We start from the raw sequence: 17837 nt of genomic DNA, 5'->3' as shown, positions 1-17837 counted from the left end.
AGCAAAAAATTTAGTGTCAGTCTTTTTGTTACTTTGAAATCTTGTGATGAATGATAATTTTATGCAGTTGTCAGCTCTTGAACCTTTCTTTAAGAGATTTAGATTTCTGTTGAGGCCTGTTGCCAGCACTGTAAAACCAAGGGTGACCAGTCAGGATGTGTCTCCTTTGGCACAGAGCATGGCCATGGCTCAGCCTGCGCTCTCTGCACTGGCTGTGCCTTCAAGACACATCCAGCTTTTGCTAGTTCTTATTTTTTTCCTTTTTATTTTTTTTTCTGGGAGCTTCCATGCAGCTCAGCCCATGCCTATCAATTGCTTTTGTCCCTTTTTTCTGGATATTCATGGCTGCTGTCCACGTGGGGTGTGAAAATGAGCTGCTTGGGAATTGTTAAAAGGTGGAGGGGGGACTTTGAGACTCCTTGGAGCTACCAAAGCCCCAATGTGCTGGATCTCTGGGTGTGCTTTACTCTTTCAAGAAGGAAATAAATTCAAAAATGTCTTTTTAAGCAAATTGCAAGCCAGCATGGAAGTTCTGCTTTTAAAGGTTGGTGGGGTTTTCTATTTCAGTGGCATCTGTGATGTCTTTTTTTCTGACCCCACTGAAGCTTATTTTAGTGGCCCATTTAGGGTAATCATTATACAAACTCCTTTCTGTTACTTCCAGAAACCAGTTTTCCTGGCCTCTGTGATAATTATACCAACCTTTACAAATGTGAATTAGTTGTTGAGCAACTAAAAAAAATGGGAAAAATCTCTTAAATTATGGCAAAAGAAAATTAAATTTGAGACAATTACACTGATATATCTTAAAAGGAGAAGATAACAAGTCCTGCAGTGGAGCCAAGCCTTTACCTGTGTCAGTAAAGATTTATCAAACACCTTATCTGAGTCAGTTGACCTTATTGTGAGATTCTGCCCTTGAACCTGTGACTGAATTATTTAACATTCGGTTCTTTTGTTTTTCAAAGCAAGAGTCAATGCAAGGTATGATTTTAAATCAGCGTGCTAAAGTGTGCATATTCTGAATATCTAATATGTCATTGTTGTCTCTCGTTTCTGTAATGCATTTGCATTACTATGAATCAATTTTATTCTGCTTCTCTAGAGACTATCGCTGCCTGCACGCTGTGATATATTTGCACTGTTGTAGATATCTATATATACATACATATAATGTAATTATATTATACAAACCATGTCTTTTTCAGGTTGCTTGTTACCTTTGTAGTTTACGCTTCCTGGTACAGTGGACCTGAGTAAAAATGTGGGATGTGGGGCATTCTGATGATATATTACAGTAATAGAGAAATCTTTGTATATTTCTGTATACTTAATACCTGTAAGAAGAGATTTGTATGTGCATTATTTTCCAAACTTAGGGCTTTGTTTTCTGAGACTAGAGAACATTTATGATAATGTAACACACACACACACACAGACAAAAAAAAAATCAAATAAAGTGTTATTATTTTCAGACAGATGCCTTTGTTCCTGTTCTCACTCTGAGGGAAGTGCAAGATGTGTTGGTAGTGGTAGATTTTCACTGCCTGCTCCTTGATCCTGGCAGCCAACATGGACATGGAATTGCCTGTTTTCAATCGTGGTGGTTTCAGGTAACTCCCAGTACAGGGTTACAGAAATATCCAGTAAAAATCCTTAAAAGCGTGGACTGCAACTGGGGGTTGGGGCTAGATGATATTTGAGGTCCCTTCCAACCCAAACAGGGCAAGCATCAGAGGCTGCTTCTCTGGGAAACCCTACACAATTGAAGGACTTGCTGAACAGTGGAATTAATTACCTTTGTCTTTTCATCCAATTTGGGTGGATTTTTCTTCCCTGGACTAATCTTCTGCTCATCTTGTCCTTGCTACCTGCAAGTGGCAGATGTTCCCTGTGCTGTTTCACCAGAAGAAGCAGGAAAGGATCATTCCCTGTTTGCCTTCTGCTTGGCACTCTGGAATGGGTGGGTTTCTTCCTCCCTTCTCCCCAGCTGAAGAAAAGCTCTGTTTTATCCTGCCAGTCCCACCTGTCCATTTCCCATTTTGACAAGCACTGTTCTCATCCTGCCACAGCACCTGTGTGATGTTCTGCAGCCCCCTGGGAATTTCTGTCACCAGGAAAGTCCTCGGATGGTTTAGAGAGTCAGTATTTTCATTTCTTGTGTTTCTCCTGAAGGTCTACATTGGCCAAGAAGTGCTTTTTGTTTCTGCTTCTTCCTACTGCACTGGCAGGGAAACTCATGGGCAGAAATCCTGACCTGTGTAAGCCCCACGAGCAGTGCCAGTGTTGGAGTCCTGTGCTTTGGCAAATACTCACTTTGCCTGGGTGCTTTTTCTTGCATTTTTAAGGCTGTTTCCTGGTGTTTGTGTGTTGGACTTAAGGCCAAGCCTAGGCATCATCGCTGTCATTGTGCCCCCCTCCAGATCACCACAGCAACCAAATTACCTGCCTTGCCCACCACAGTTCCAAGAAAACTGCCCTAACTTCTACAAGTTAAGTGCCCACTCATAAATAACATATATAACACTCATAATAACAAGCAGTGATGCTTAAAGCATGGATTGCCCTATGGACAATAGGCATTTATGTACCCTGAGTGGCAACATAAATTACTTTAAACATTTTATATGGCAGTTAATGCTATTAAATAACCCAACCATAAACTTCTCATTAGCAACACTGCAAAAATTAATATCCATCACATGCAATTGCCATCCACTGTGCCCTCCAAGTGAATTCATAAAACAAAGAGCATTTGGAAATAAAGGAAACTTTATTTTCCAGCAGCTGCCCATTTAAATCCTGCTTTGGAATGCAGGTTGAAAGGCATGGGAGGCCAAGGAGGAGGAGAGGGGCTCGTTGAGCATGGGAGGGTGCAGGGATCCAGGTGAGCAGTGAGCAGGTGCTGTGCTGTCAGCCACCAGCACTGACATCTTCCCATGGGACAGCCTTCATGAAGGGCTTGGTGGGAAGTGCTGCCAGCTTCATTTAGGGGCAGGAAAGCTGTCAAGGGCTGGATTAGTCAAACTGACACTAATTGCATCCATTTCTGTTGTTTAGTGCATTTTAAATTTCGTAGCCTCGTTTGGTTCTGTCTCTCTTTTTTTTTTTTTTTTTTTTTTTTCCTGTGACCTGTAGATTATTTCAAGATCTGTGAATTTTATTATGCGCTGTTAACTCTGTGTGATGGCTTTTCTGGATTCTTGACATTCCATTCTTGATGTTCCAAGCCTGTGCCTGCACACATATGGGAAGGCTGAGAAAAAAGTCAATGCTATTGTCTTCCACAGACAGAAAACCTTATCAAAACATGAAGCTGATCCATTGTCAGCCTCTGACAGCAAAAACACCCCTCAGAGTTCCATTGTTTCCCCCAATTCTTCCTAGCAGAGTCATTCTCTTGTCCCACTGTCTTTTCTGCTCTGCTGGACAGACAGAATAAAGCCCCACCTGTCCCCAGGACCTTTCTTCTTATCCCCATGCCATCTGTAGAATCAAATATGAAGTAAATTTTGTGGCTTCATCAAGAGTCTTACAGGTGCTTTTTGTCTTTCTCCTGTGTAAGAATCAGACAGTAACCCCAAAGTACTTAAAGAAGAAACAAAAGTGACAGTAAACCTTTTGATTTTGCTCCTTCTGTTCATTGAAACTCATATTCTGTGTCTTGGTGAAGCATGCCTTGGATGCGGCATAATGCCAAGTCTCAAAAAGGGTAAGAAGCAAAGGAAATCTCATTTTGTGGCAGGAAGGAGCAGGGTTTACTTACCAAATTTACTTCTCATGAAGCTTTCTGAGAACACCACAGACGGGAGTGTCAGTCCACACTGGTGGCCAGCCTGGGAATTTCCTAGAATTTCTGCAACAAGTTCAGCAATTGTGATATTTGGCTCAGCTTCAGGGAAATATTTTAATTCAAGACTTCCAGATTCTCATTTCAATTGTGATGTTCTAGTACTGAATCCCTCAAAACTTCTGTTTACTAAAACAACCTTCTGCTATGCTCTGAGACAGGAGCACGTGTTGAAGGAAGCCTGAGAGACCTCACTCAGAGACAGGTGGGAACAGGATCCTGCAAGGACCTGCCTTTGTCTGGTGGCTTCTCTGAGGGGCATTTCTGGGTGCCACAGTGGGTGTGCAAAGGGAGAGCACCAAAGCACCAGAAGTTATCACAGCTAGGTGAATAAAAACACTGGTCTCCAGCAGAAAAGTACTTTGTTTTCTGTGTACCTCTGGTACACAGAAATTTTATGAAACGAAATTTTACGCAGTGAAAAATGGAAAATTTTCCATTCACTGTAAAGGGGAAGGAGCACCCAAGGATGGCAAACACTGGAAAAAGGAGCATCCTCTTCCACACCACCTGAGTGCTGTTCTAGGACTGTTTCTAGAACTTGAATGCATTCTGTGTTGCAGAACAAATATTTTACGTCAAAGTCTGTTTGTCTGGCTGTATTTTTTATACTATTGAGGACACATTTGTATCCCATGGTGTACCTGAAGTGTGCTGGGACACATGCAGGCTCTCTGAGGGAGCTGGGCAGCTCAGGTTCATGTACCAACATTGGCAGTTGTCAAACACTTTAGAAGAAGGCTCAGATGAGGGAAAAAAAGCCTTCAGAGTAATAATGGACTCTTCTGCCCAAAGAGGACTATTGTTTCTGGCAGAGTGCTGCTTGGAAAACTCACCTGAGAGCTTCTGAGATTCTCACCTTTGCTCCCAATGAAAGTTTAGCAGCCATCACCCCAGAGTAGTGAATTTTCCTTTTTGGGCTCAGTCTGGCAGTGAGGGTGTGAAAAACGAGATACACTTTTTAGAAGAACTTAGAAGTTTAATAAAACAATAAAAAGATAACTAGGAGACAGAAAAGCAAAATATATATGGCCGGGTGACTTGGCATTCGGCCAAGAGCACACCTGCTAAGAAAAGGCTCAGTCCTTAAAAGTACCAGCCTGTTCCATATTTATAAATTTACATGCCTGATTCAAAATTCCTCTTGAGTGTGAATTTCTTTGTTTAGTTTCAACTCCCCTCCAACCATTTTATTTGGTAGATCCACCTGTGTGTGGCTCCATTCCATCTGATCCTGGAGTTTTTGACATCTTCATCTGGATAAGATACTGATAACAGAGGTTCAATAAACTCCTTTCCTGAAGCTTTGGTCAGTAATATTCATTTGGATGAGATAATTCAGGAATGTAGGGGATTTTCTCCATCCTTCTGGTTTAGTCGGTTTAGATGGTAAAAAAAAAAGTCTTTACTTCAATATCACTCCACAGCCTAAGGAATACACATATCCATCACACTACTTATTTCTAAGTTTCATTAATAACAGAAGTAAAAAACAATACAGCAAAACCTTCCCATGTTATACATAGAGCATTTAATATTTGTGAAAAGCCAGCTTTATATAATATGTGTCTATAACAGAGGGCAACCTCTTGGAAACTGAATCTGGCTCTGGAGATCATCATTCTGCCTGGGTTTTAACACAGGGAGCCAGGTTTGGTTCTTGTGTTTTATTTTCTGTTCTCCAAGCTGTTTAGTGGCATCCTGGTGGAGTTTTCAAGCTTTAGTAAAGCCAGGAACTCTCACAGAGACCTGTGGCAGCTCTGTGTGATTTGGCTGCTCTCAGCAGAGAAAGATTTCAGCTTCCATAGTCTTTTTCACTTCAGTTTAGCACCTTGTCTGAAATCTTTCTTTTGAACTCGAGCTTTGCCAGAGGAGGTGTGTGACACTGTAGAAGGATCCATGCCCTACCCGCAGTCATTTGGGAACAGCACCTGAAGGAAGTGGCACATTTTTAAAAACCCACTTTTTTTGGAGGTGTTTGCAGTTAAATCCCTTGTTCACATGGCTACAGGTTTGTTCTTTGTTGCTAGCACCCATCTGCTCTGAGCTCCCTGTCTGTCCTAGTTTTCTCCCCTGTCAGTTCTCCCTGTCAGCTTTCCTGATCACTTCAAAATGAACAATTTCAGAGACCTTTCCCTTGGCAACAATTGCTTTAAAAGCCAGTAGAACATCTTCACTCACCAAAGCACCACTGCAATCAATCTGCAATGTCAAACATGCTCCATTCAGCCTTTGTTAGAAGCTGGAGCTTTGGTGGCACTCAGCTGCCACAGTTGCAGTTTAGGACTATTGGGTATTTGGGATTTTAAACATCATTCACTGCATGATGGTCACGTCAGCACAAAGCCTTTGTGCCACAAATTGACACAAATGGGTTCCTGTAGCACCTTTGCTGACAAAAATCCCAACGCTGCCCTACTTCTTTTCCCCACCAGAAAAATATTCAGAACTTTGTTTACTTCTTTAGCATGCCGTGGAAAACAGGACTCATCTCACCACCACTGAATCTGTCTACAGGATCGTCTCTACTCCAACAGAACCACATCTGTCACTCCAGGAGGATTTATTTGGACTGCTTCCAACACCCTGACCAACAGGGTGTCAGGTTGTATTCCTGACTCTGTCAGGGTTTTCTAGGACTTTTGTTTGTTTGCTTGCTTGGGTTTTTTTTTTTTGTATTACTGCATTTGTATTTTTAATATTCCTAGTAAAGAACTGTTATTCCTATTCCCATATTTTTGCCTGAAAGCTCCTAATTGCAAAATTATAATAATTTTGACGGAGGGGGTTTTACATTCTCCATTCCAAGGGAAACTCCAGTTTTCCCTGACAGATAGCTGTCTTTCCAAACCAAGACAGAATTTGGCACCCAGTGTGAGGCATCAAACATGCTCCATTCAGCCTTTGTTAGAAGCTGGAGCTTTGGTGGCACTCAGCTGCCACAGTTACAGTTTAGGACTATTGGGTATTTGGGATTTTAAACATCATTCACTGAATGATGGTCCCGTCAGCACAAAGCCTTTGTGCCACAAATTGACACAAATGGGTTCCTGATGATGAAAATCCCAACACTGACCTATTTCTTTTCCCCACCAGAAAAATATTCAGAACTTTGTTTACCTGTTTAGCGCTCGCTGCAGGGCGGTGAGGGTGTGCAGAGCTGCAGATTCCAAGGGTGAGTCTTCATCCAAGGGTTTTTCTCTCTGAGGCTGAAAATGAGGCCCATGGACACTGAGGGGGAGCAGAGGAAGGTCCCTTCTTGCAGGCACATCTCTGCAGGTCCTGCACACTTCTGTTCTGTTTGTCCTAGGGTGAATTTATGATGCTTGTATCCTAATTATCTGTTCTGTCTGTGCTGTGTGTCGAGTTCTGTGCCTTTAGACTGGCTCTGAGAGCAAAGCAGGAACAAAGAAGTGCCAGGTTTGTTTTGAGAGCAGCTCTCCTCCTGCACATTCCTCTCCGGACTCTGTTCATCTGAAGCACAGACCGGCAGCTGGGACAGAGATCTTTTTTGCTTTTTAGTTAGTTTAGCTAGCTAGGGCAGAGAAGTTCCCTGGACTGTTTTTTTCCTTTTTCTTGGGACTGTTTAAACCTGCTCAAGACTGAAAACCCCAGAGGAGCACCGGGGGCTGGCACCTGTGGCCCACCGGGCCTGGACCTCCAGAGGGGCTGGGACTGATAAAAACTGAGTGAGCTCAGGCAAGGATTTTCTCAGGTTTGCCATCTCTCTTTGGAGCAGCAAGAGGTTTTATTGTTTCATATTATTCATTCTTTATGCTTGTGGGCATTTTGTTCGTTAAATAAATAGTTTTTTCCACTTTTCTCTGAGGAAGTTCTTTTCCAGGACTGGCTGAGGCGAGGGGCCTTTTGGGTTTGCTTTCCAGAGGGATCCTGTTTGGAGGTTTCCTCCCAAATTTGCCCTAAACCAGGAGAGATGTGCACTCCTCTTTTGGAATTTTTGCTCTGCCTTGGCTCTGCCTGTTGTCTTTAAATCCTCAGTGGCTGCAGCTTCCACTCTGTTTCTGCCAGCTTTATTTTCACACCAAAACCGTTATTTTTTAGAATTCTAGGCAGTTTTTTCAGGTTCATTTGTGTGGGTGTTGACAACAGTCTACCTCGAGAGACCTCGAGCACTCCCCGAATGTAAATTCCCAGAATAGACATCATCCTCTCTGACTTAGTGATGTCATCCTTAGGTAATAATTATTAGTGCTGTGAGCAACTAACTCTGATTTATGACCCCAAATGTCTGGAGCAGCTGCATGACCCTGTGGTGGCTTAGCTCTTGGGAAGGCTTTGCCTCAGCACAGCAGTTGATGGTTTTTGCAGGTGGCATCATGCCCAGGGATGATGCTGAGGGCACGTGGTCTGTCCAGCCTGGAGAAGAGGACACTGAGGGGAGACCTCAGTGCAGGTCCAGCTTCCTCCTGAGGGGAAGAGCAGGGGCAGGCACTGATCTCTGCTCTATGGTGACACTGACAGGACCCCAGGGAATGGCCTGAAGCAGTGTCAGGGCAGGTTTAGGTTGGATATCAGGAAAATGTTCTTCCCCCAGAGGGTGGCTGGGCACTGAACAGGCTCCCCAGGGCAGTGGTCACAGCATCAGCCTGGCAGAACTCAAGGAATATTTGAACAATACAGGGTTTCTTGGGACTAGGAGCTAGACTTGATTTTTGGGGTCCCTCCCAACTCAGCATTTTCTGTGATTCTTTGAAACACCTCCAAAGACCTTCAGTACCCTGTTCAGTTTATTGCTCCTGTTACAACTGGTATCTGACCATATTCAAATCATATTATTGAGTCTGTTGAAGTGGTTGATGAATGACTAATATTTTACCTGCCTGGATAAACTTACTCATCACTAAAGAGTACAGGGATAAATCAAACCTCCAAGGAGGGAGATTTTTACAGTTGGGGTGGTGAAAGGTTGCAACAGGCTGCTCAGAGAAGAGAAAAATCCCTGGAAAAGTTCAAGGACAGACTGGATGGGGCTAAGAGCAACCTGACTGAGTTGAAGATGTCCTTGCTCACTGTGTGGGGGTTGGATTATTTGACCTTTTAAGGTCTCTCTAAATAAACCACTCTATGATTCTGTGATTCTGTGTCTCAATTTTTTTCTCTCTCCTCGCAGCACAGCCCTGTACAACTGTTCTCCCCTGCTGAGCCCTGAGCACAGTTTGCTGCTGCTGCAGCAGTCTCAGGTTGCCCATTTCATTCCCAGCAGGGCTCTTAGAGGCTCTTTTTGGGCTCTTTGCTGAGCTCTCACCCAGCTGAAGGAGGGAAGCATTAAAGACTCCCAGGACAAAGCAGCCACAGGACACCAGGAGCTTCTCCTGTGTCTGGTGAGACACAGCATCTCCATTTCAGGTTTAGACCAGGGTTGGCAGAGCCTGTGTTTTGTTTTTAGTGTTGCAGAGACATTTCCTGAGCGTGGCCCATGGCTCCTGCTTGTGGTGAGCACCAGAGACAGGGAGATGCAGAGAGCAGGAGGTGTTTGAGTCAGACCAGCTCTGAGATCAGCTATCAGAGATACCCTTCCCTATGTCTCAAGAGGGGAAGAAAAAAAGCCCAAACCCACAGCTAAATCTATATAAAGGCAAACTCTGAATATTCCCAGCATTCAGAAGCACGGGTGGCCCGTGTGATGCCAGCTAACAAATTCAAGCAGTCACTTGCAAGTGTGAAGTGTAACTAACACAAAAAGCTGAGTGCCGTGTTCCTTTTGGAAGCTCTGGTGCCTGCTCCCTCATCAGCAGGTTGCTGACATGCCAAATTTCCTGGGAAACGGAGAAATACACAGCTTTAAAATAAAGATAGCAAAAAAAAGCCCTCACAAGTTGTGTTGTACTTCTTTTATTACAGTGAAAACCTGTGCGGTGCTAGCCTACTGAGAGAATAAAAGCTACCAGTAACTTTTCATCAGAAAGGAGTCAATCCCAGATATAAAAACAGCCTAGAAATCATGGCTGTGGCAAAATATAAAGTCTGAGTTGGGACCTCCGTCTGTCGTTCCATTGGAGTAGATCCAAAGATTGCAAAGTTCTCGATGGAAGTTTCTCCTTTAACAAGCTGGGGAGGTAAAGAGGAGAAGCAGATTAAGGGACAGGTTTTCTCCATAAATCACACAAGATGCAAGGAAGTGTTTTGCCTCAATGTAGGACATCCAAAAGGCAATATTTTATATTTTAGCCACCTCGACCCCCACATGTAGATGTGTTTCCCAATTATGATCCAGATCAGAAAAACCAAATTATGGCGAACTGTATGTAGCACAGATCACAGCATGCCTGAGGCTATTGGGTGTTAAATATGCTGAAAGGTCAGTCCTAACTAAAACAAAGTTAGGTGGGGATCAGAAATCTCTGTAACTTTCACTCCACATTCTCAAAGCCAAGCCTTTTATCTCTCATGCTGATAAGGTGGATGTGAGCTGGGAGGCTGCACCCCTACTGTGGGATTAGCTGAGGTCTTGAGCTCACACTGTCACACTGCCCACAAATCAGATGCATCAGCAACACCCCCACTCTCTGTACAAGAAGCTGTTTTTTAGGGTTTAGCCACCTTTTTCTGCTCACATCCCTAGGATTCTCTGGCTGGCACAGCACACCAAGGCTGGGCAGAGCAGGGACAGTGCCAGGAACCGTGGAGCACCCCCGGGGACACGGGGGACACCTCCTGTGGGACGTTACCTTCCTCCATGGTGCGGTGGTAGAAGCACCAGGGGACGCCAGCGGGGTGTGCCCTGAAGCAGCAGCCCTTCCTCGTGCAGTCCTTGGCCTTGATGCCAGGGTAGCCGCAGTTTATCCTGGTGTAGGGGTCGTTGGGACACACCTTCTTCACTGTGGAAAGCCAAAAAAATCAAAAACAAAGGAAGGATGTGTTACTTAGTGCTCCGTCTGCCCGGTGATGTCATTGACAAGTAAAAGGCAGGACACAAAGGTGAGGTCACTGGGCAGAGGTGGTGGCCATGGTGACCTTCTCTGAACCAATTTCAGCCAGCAGATTCACCCAAACCCTCACCCAGCCTTCCAGGCTATACTAAATCCCAAAGGGTGATGATTGCTGCTGTGCCCCAGGGATAAGAGGAGGCAAAATTCACCCCTGGAAGTGTCTGGCAGCAGCCCATCTTTACCTTTCCTAAACCCAGCAGTGGGGTGAAGAGTACTTTGTCTCCTGCAGTGGTAACACAGACACTGGCCTCAGACCAGGGGATGTTCATGACCTGAGCCCAGAGCAGCGAGGCTAACACAAGGAAAGGAACACCCAACCCTCTCTGCATGCCAGCTTCAGTTACAGAAAGGAAATAAGTCTTTTAAGAGGAAATCACAGCTCTTCCAGGCACTTAAAACTAAAATCCCAAGTAAAGAGATTATACCACCCAGCTTGAGTACTTCAGTTTTCCTCTAATGGAGCTGTTCTGCTCAGAAATGCAAATCTGTGAAAATGGCACCCTAAGTTGCTGCTGCTTGCTTTTCAAGGTTTACAAGAATTGTGAACAGTGCTCAAAAGCAAAAATATTTTTTCCTGGTGTAATTCTGATCCCTGTTGACTAATCTCAATTTATTTCAGGTTCTTCTGTTGGCCAACATTGCCTTTGCACCTTCATTTCCTTTCTTGTCACCTGTGCAGCTGCTGAGACTGCCCTGAAGTTCTCCCAAGAAGGAGCTGTGCTGTAAGCCCAGCCAATGTAGCTTACACTGAGGTAATCAACACAGCTAATTACACTCCATTACTTAACAGAATTATGTAAAATATACAGCTAATCCTAGAAAGACTGGGAGAGCAGCTGTTATCCTCTCTGAGAAACTAATGGTAAAAAATAGAAGCGGGATGCTGACAGATGTCAAACAAGTAGCCACACAGCAAACCCACTTAAAAAAGTGCTGAGTATCCCTTGCTCTACCTATGACACTGAAACGTCTCCAAGTAATCAGCACAGGTTGTTTGATAACTAGAAGCCTGAAGGAAGAGGAAATATATTGTTTGAAGAAGATGAGGCAGAAATCTCACAGGTAACCAAGGCTTGACTTTGCATTTTACTCCCGATGCTCTCCCAGCAGAGGTTTGTGCCCACTTTCCTTGCCTAAGGAGAAAAGCACAACTGCTCGCTGGTTGTACACATTTCTGGATAACCAAACACGAGGTAAATCAGTGTTTCTGGCAGAGATATTACCTTTCTTTGCTTTAGGATTGTAGCACCAGGGGACACTGGGGACTGAAGCATTGAAGCAGCACCCAATTTTCTTGCACTCTGCTGCTGAGATGCCCGGGTAGCCACAGTTTGTCCTCTCCCTGGGAACCACTTTACACTGGCATTTTGCTGTTCAGGACAGAAGGAGTTACAAGTTACAGCATGTTCAGTTTGCACACTTCTTATGGAGGGGTGTTTATCAAATGCTCACTGGGAACAATGCTCTTTCCCTAGATGCTTTCCATCTTTTCGGTTCCCTGCCAGGACCACAACCTGAGTGGTTTAAAAGTTGCTTTTAAATCTCTACCAATTTTAGTCAGGGCTGTACATCACACTTTGAGAGTCTGTGGTCTCATTTGCAGCCAAGCCAGCCCAGCACGGCGGGGCTTCAAATCGACCACACCAAATGGGAAATCTCAAGAACTTCAAATATTATGTCATTAAATGTTTGCTGCTTTGCCCATCTCATGTGAAGAGGAAAACACTTAAGAGCCCAGTGGATATTCAAACAGGTGTAAAGATACAAAATCTTTGCAGTCTTGACAGGTGCAAATGATGTGCAAATAGCTGCAGCTGTGCTTTTAACATTTTAAGTCCTTTGCACAGTCAGCCACAACCAAGAAATTCTGGAGCTGTCCTCCAGCTGTCACTGAGTTGCTTGCTTTTCATTTCTGGAAGCTGTCTAAAATGACTTGCCTTTAAATAAGGAGGCAGATAGACTCCTTTAAAACTGTATTCACGTGGCAAAGCAGCATAAACCAAATGTCAGAAAGAAAATTTAGACAAAGCTGGCTCCTGTTCCAGCCCTGATCCTGTTCTAGTGACCTCCTGTGCCTTTGCAGCAGGTTCCTGGTTATTCCAATAACACAAGAGTCCAGCTGCAGTCTTTGACATTTTGCTATAGATCTGTCTGATAAATAAATAAAAAGTAGGCTCCACCTGGGGAATCAGAAGCAGCACAGAAAGCCATTTGCTGTCTGGCCTGTTAAAGCTGACAGGCTCTGCCTGCAGCCGGTGGGATGAGGGTCCCACATGTACCTGGAAGGCAAGAGCACATGGATGTACTTACTTGGAGGTGCAATTCCCTCTGCCAGGGCGCTGAGGGCTATGACCAGGGCGATGGAGAGGGCACAGACCACCTTGAGATCCATGGCTCTTGCAAGAGGAGAGGTGCTGCTTTCCCTGCAAGCCGCGCGTTTTATGCGTTCATCGTGTTTGCTCAGCGAGGTCTGATAACATTGTTCCATCTGAAGCTTCACCCAGGAGGCTGGGTTTTCTTTTGTTTGGTTAGGAAGTGTTGCCATACATATTTTGATATCCCTGAGATAAATTTCTGGCTCCTATGAGCTATTGATCACATATCTATTGCATACCTGTAGATACATGTCCATTACGTGATCCCATAATCAAATGGATGCTGCTGGCTGCCTCTGGGTGCCAGAGGCTCTGGCTCTGAGTGCCAGACTATGTTGTGCTCTGATTTCATTGCCTTTAGAGTATTTTAGACCTCTGGGCAGTTTTATTTTCCATTCACTACTGAAAAATGTGTACATATATTTTCTACCCAGTGTATCTTTTCTGCCTCGATTTTTCCCTGGCCTTAAGGTTTTGCTTATGCTTACTCTGAAACATGTCAGGGAGGAGGGCTGGAGCTGTGATACCTCCAGGCTTCAGGACACCACAGTGCACCTGAAAAAATACATAAACACAGAAAGTGGAAGGTGTGACTGAGAAATAGTGAGCATGTAAGGCCACTGTTGGTTTCCACACAAGAGGATTTAGGAAAAGAAGGCAAGATCAGGGAAAAAAAACAAACCCCAAAAGCCCAAGAGGTCCAACAGCATAGACACAAGAGAAGAAATTAGAGTTTCTGTATGATCTCAGCCTGCCCCACGGGTGTAGTGCTCATCCAGGCATCACTCCTGAGTGTCCCAGTTTTATTTTGGAGTTGCTGCCCCCTGCAAGGTCCTGTTCCCAGGGTGCCACAGCAGGGGCTGTCCCCACTCCCTCTGCCTGATCCACAAAGCAGAGCAGCACTTCCCAACCCATCCAACACCACCTGCGTGTGTTTTGCCATAACCAAACTTCTGAAACACTAATTTCCTCATTGCCTTTCTCTTGGTTTCAAAGGTGGCCTCTCAGGCAGCCTTTGGGTTGTTTTGGGACAACAGACCTTGGAACTTGGACTGCTGAAGGCTTTAATCTTCATTTTGGACAGTTTTCCACAATTTGCCGTAACATTTCTTAACTTCTAGCTACTTGTCAACTCTCAAAGACAATCAGAGCAGTGCCAGGGAGGGGGCAGAAGCAGTGGAATGGTGAAACCATCTCTGCACCCTCCCCACAGGAGGCACCTGCAGAGCAGGCAGGGCAGGCTGCAGCCCCTTGGGTGCTCTGCAGCATCACTTTTCCTGTGGGAAAACCACCAGGTAACCCTTCCTGTTCAGCACCAAAATAGATTCAATGCACTTCTCTGATCTTTGACAGAATTGTGTCTTCTTGCTTTTGAATATTATATATTAATTTGTTTTGTGCATCTTTTCATTACGAAGCCCAAAGTGAGAACTTTCAGCTTCTATGGTTGTGTTTTGGAGGAAGTTTATTTGTCCAAAAGTATTTCCAACAAAGTGGGAGGGATTTTGTTTTGCAAGAGATGAAAATAATACGGTTCTTTTTCCTAAAGGTTAACTTATTCAATACTTTATAGAGCCTATTTATATCCATCCCTATTTAAGACATGGGTGGCATTTCTCATTGACAGTCACAATTCATAAATTAGATATTTTGTGTATCCTCCATGTCACAAGACACCAGGATGCAGGCAGAAGAGGGCTGTGCTCCATCACTCAGCAGCTCATATCCCACTTTTTACCTCCACTGATGCCTTGGGAAGGCTGACCTGGAACAGAGACTGGACAGAGCTAGAGAATAAAGTAGATATTTATTGAAAGGCCTTTAGGATACACCTTGGGCAGGACAAGAGCCTGGCCAGGGATACACCCAAGGTGGACCCAAAACGGTCACAAAATGGACAACTGGTCATGAGATCTTACACTTTTATAAGTTTTGGTCTATTTGTGTATTGGGGTTTAATTGTCCAGTTACAGATTTGGGTTGTGAGGTCCCATCTGAGGTCCCATCCTTCTTGTTCCTCCCTTCAGCCCACCCTTGTTTGTGCTTATGGGCCTGAAAGTTGTCCTTGATCCTCAGCAGGAAAAGGATTTGTTTTGTCTCCCTACTCTATGAAGAGCTGACTGACAATATGAGGCTCAGAACTGCGCCTCTGGGCAGCACAGAATCTGAAAAACATGAAAGATAAAGCTTATGGCATCACCATCACTTAGAGAAAATGGACTTAAAACTTTACAATCCAGTTTTCCCCTGATGTGCAAAGGCCCACCTGTCCAGAGAAGCCATGGGTAGTTTTCTCCCCCAGCCTGGGAGATGGGCACTGAGGTTTGGTGAAACTCTGCCCGTGCACCAGGGGAGAGCAGCGATCCCCGCAGGACCGCGCCGCCTTCGGACCTCCGTGGAATTCTCGGACTATCAGCCCATCGTGTGAGTCAGCTGAAACTGCAGATAACATTTGTTGCTCCTGCTCCTTTCTGGACATTAATCAAGCCCTTATCTGCTGGCTGTCACCCCTTGGGCCCGATCCCAGCTGCGGGCACAAAGGCAAATCTCCCCCCGAGCTCTCGCTGCGGAAAGAGCGTTTGATTGGCATCTCAACGCAAACACACCGCCAGAAATGGGCTGCCTGCTCTCTGCCAGGGGATTACTTAAAGACCTTTAATATGTTTATAGAGCAAAGCCTTGAAAATTATCTGGGGTTTCCCTGTAAATGTGTTTCCTTCTGTGAGGCCGGCACCCTACCTAACACCTTTTGGTGACTCCGGGAAGGATCTCGGGCTCTGCAGGTGCCCATGGGCAGAAGGGGCTTGGAGGGCTCCTTCCTCCTCTCCAGGCTCTGTGTCCTCCCTCACCACCATCCCCTGGTCCCTCTTAGCTGCACTGGGGGGCTCTCATGTCCTTCCCAGAAAGGACTTGGAGAAATCACCATTGCTGGTATTGGATCTTGCTGTGCATTGGTGGCAGCCTGCGACTCTTTATTCTCCTAATCCAGAACTTTTGAAGGATAAGGGTATTTTTTTTCCCTATCTCTTTTCACTTGAAATAACCAGCAAACAGTACAACTTTGATTCTCATCCTAAAGGCAGTGTTTTGTCCTGAAGGGAATTTCCTTTTGTGGTAACTGTTAGTTTGAATGCTGACTTGAAGAAATCTGTCACTGGGCCAACATCACTGCTTATGAGCCCACAAAGTAAATCTCAAGTTTTAAGTGTTCTCTAAAATAAATCGTCATAACAGAGAAAAAAATCAGTGGCAAAGGAGAGGGGTGTCTGCAATTTGCTCCTTCCAGCTGTGTGAGGCACAGAAAAGTATGAGTTGGCACATGAAATTCCTCAAACCAGGACAAGATCTGTCTGTCTGCCAGATAACACTGAGGGAGTCAAAAAACAAACAGAGAAAACCCTACATCTTAATTTTGAAAATGGACAGTTCAAAATAACCCCTGAGATCCATAGCTTTGATAAAGATCCCTTCCACAGATGTATTAATGCAGTTGTCAAAATCAACTTCAACTTTGTGAGTTCCAACTCCCCCAGGAGGATTTTATCAAAGAATATGTCATTTCTACAAACCACAGAGAGTACTGGAAGAGGACTTTTGTCACATTTCTGCAGCAAACATCCTTGCCCAAGGTGAAAAGAAAGATTTAATTACTGAAGTTAATCAAATGTGTAACTCAGAGCTGAGTCAGATCTAAAAGCCTGAATTTCAGCATCCAATACACTACAAAAAGATTTGATTGTGACTGCAAAGCCCAGTTGAGAAATACAAATCTGAGCCAGTAATTTTCCTTAATGCTTCTGGGATCTCCAAGCAGTCCATGATTTCAGCATTGCCATCATTTTTTGTGAGCACCAAAATAACCCCAGAAAAACCTTACCATTCCTGAAATGAGGTGAGGACCAGCCTGTGGAGAAGAGGACAGAGCAGCTGGAGCCAGCAAAGCAGGGAAATACACATTTTGTTTCTTTTCTAGACCCCATCAGATTTGTAGTGACCCAGAGAAGGGAAGAAGCTCCTGAGAAATGCAGATCTGAATCAAAATGTGGCCACTGAAAGCCATTGTTGTGATAATGGTTGTGATGCATTCCAGTTTACCATGCCACAGGCAATGAGGGAGTCCAAACCCTGACCTATTACCGTGTAAAAAGGGAAAAATAAATCAAGAAGGGTTATTAAATTGAGCTTAAAGGAAGAGTAAAACGTGTGAAGTGTTGGCAAGCAGCACGGTGCTATTGAAAGACACAATATGAAAAACTCAGTAAGTATTTACCATCGAACAAAAAATATGAAAAGGATGTCCTCAGGCACATATAGACCCAGAATAATTAAATGAGAGAGTAAAGGAAGCTACTAGAAGAAAAAAGACTTTTTTTTTTCCAAGGTAAAATAAAGAAAATACAGAAAACAATACTGCAGAAAAGTAAATTCATAAAGACGTAAACAAATAACTTCCTTTTCAGCTAGGAGACAAAGGCCAGCAATCATAAGGGAGAGGAGAGGATTTTTGCTCAATATACTCATAAATGATAAGGAAAGCTTGGTGAATAATGAAGTGATGAATATGCTGATGATTCAGAATTATTTTTCATATTTTTTAAAAAGTGCAGCTAGCTGAACAGTTGTGGAAATATCTTACAAGATTGACTGGGTGATAAGTGGTAA

The 17837-nt window shown here is 44.2% G+C and overlaps 1 protein-coding gene and 1 long non-coding RNA gene across 2 annotated transcripts; both read right to left on the bottom strand.

Annotated features, from left to right (window-relative positions):
* Nucleotides 1–213: 213 nt before the first annotated feature.
* LOC134548387 (uncharacterized) lies at nt 214–8721 on the bottom strand. Its single transcript, XR_010079759.1, has 2 exons — nt 6971–8721; nt 214–5781 (listed from the first exon to the last, which is right to left on the bottom strand). It is a non-coding gene; the product is annotated as an uncharacterized LOC134548387 (long non-coding RNA).
* Nucleotides 8722–9697: 976 nt separating this feature from the next.
* On the bottom strand, nt 9698–13249 carry LOC134548698 (trefoil factor 2-like). The gene is made up of 4 exons (XM_063393591.1): nt 13111–13249; nt 12024–12170; nt 10540–10689; nt 9698–9919 (listed from the first exon to the last, which is right to left on the bottom strand). Exons 1-4 carry the CDS (start codon nt 13190–13192, stop codon nt 9912–9914), a joined length of 387 nt encoding a protein of 128 aa, XP_063249661.1. The 5' UTR covers nt 13193–13249; the 3' UTR covers nt 9698–9911.
* Nucleotides 13250–17837: the final 4588 nt, after the last annotated feature.

Source organism: Prinia subflava, chromosome 3, assembly GCF_021018805.1.
Source record: "Prinia subflava isolate CZ2003 ecotype Zambia chromosome 3, Cam_Psub_1.2, whole genome shotgun sequence".
NCBI classification, from domain to species: domain Eukaryota; kingdom Metazoa; phylum Chordata; class Aves; order Passeriformes; family Cisticolidae; genus Prinia; species Prinia subflava.
This window is presented reverse-complemented; position numbering and strand designations above follow the sequence as displayed.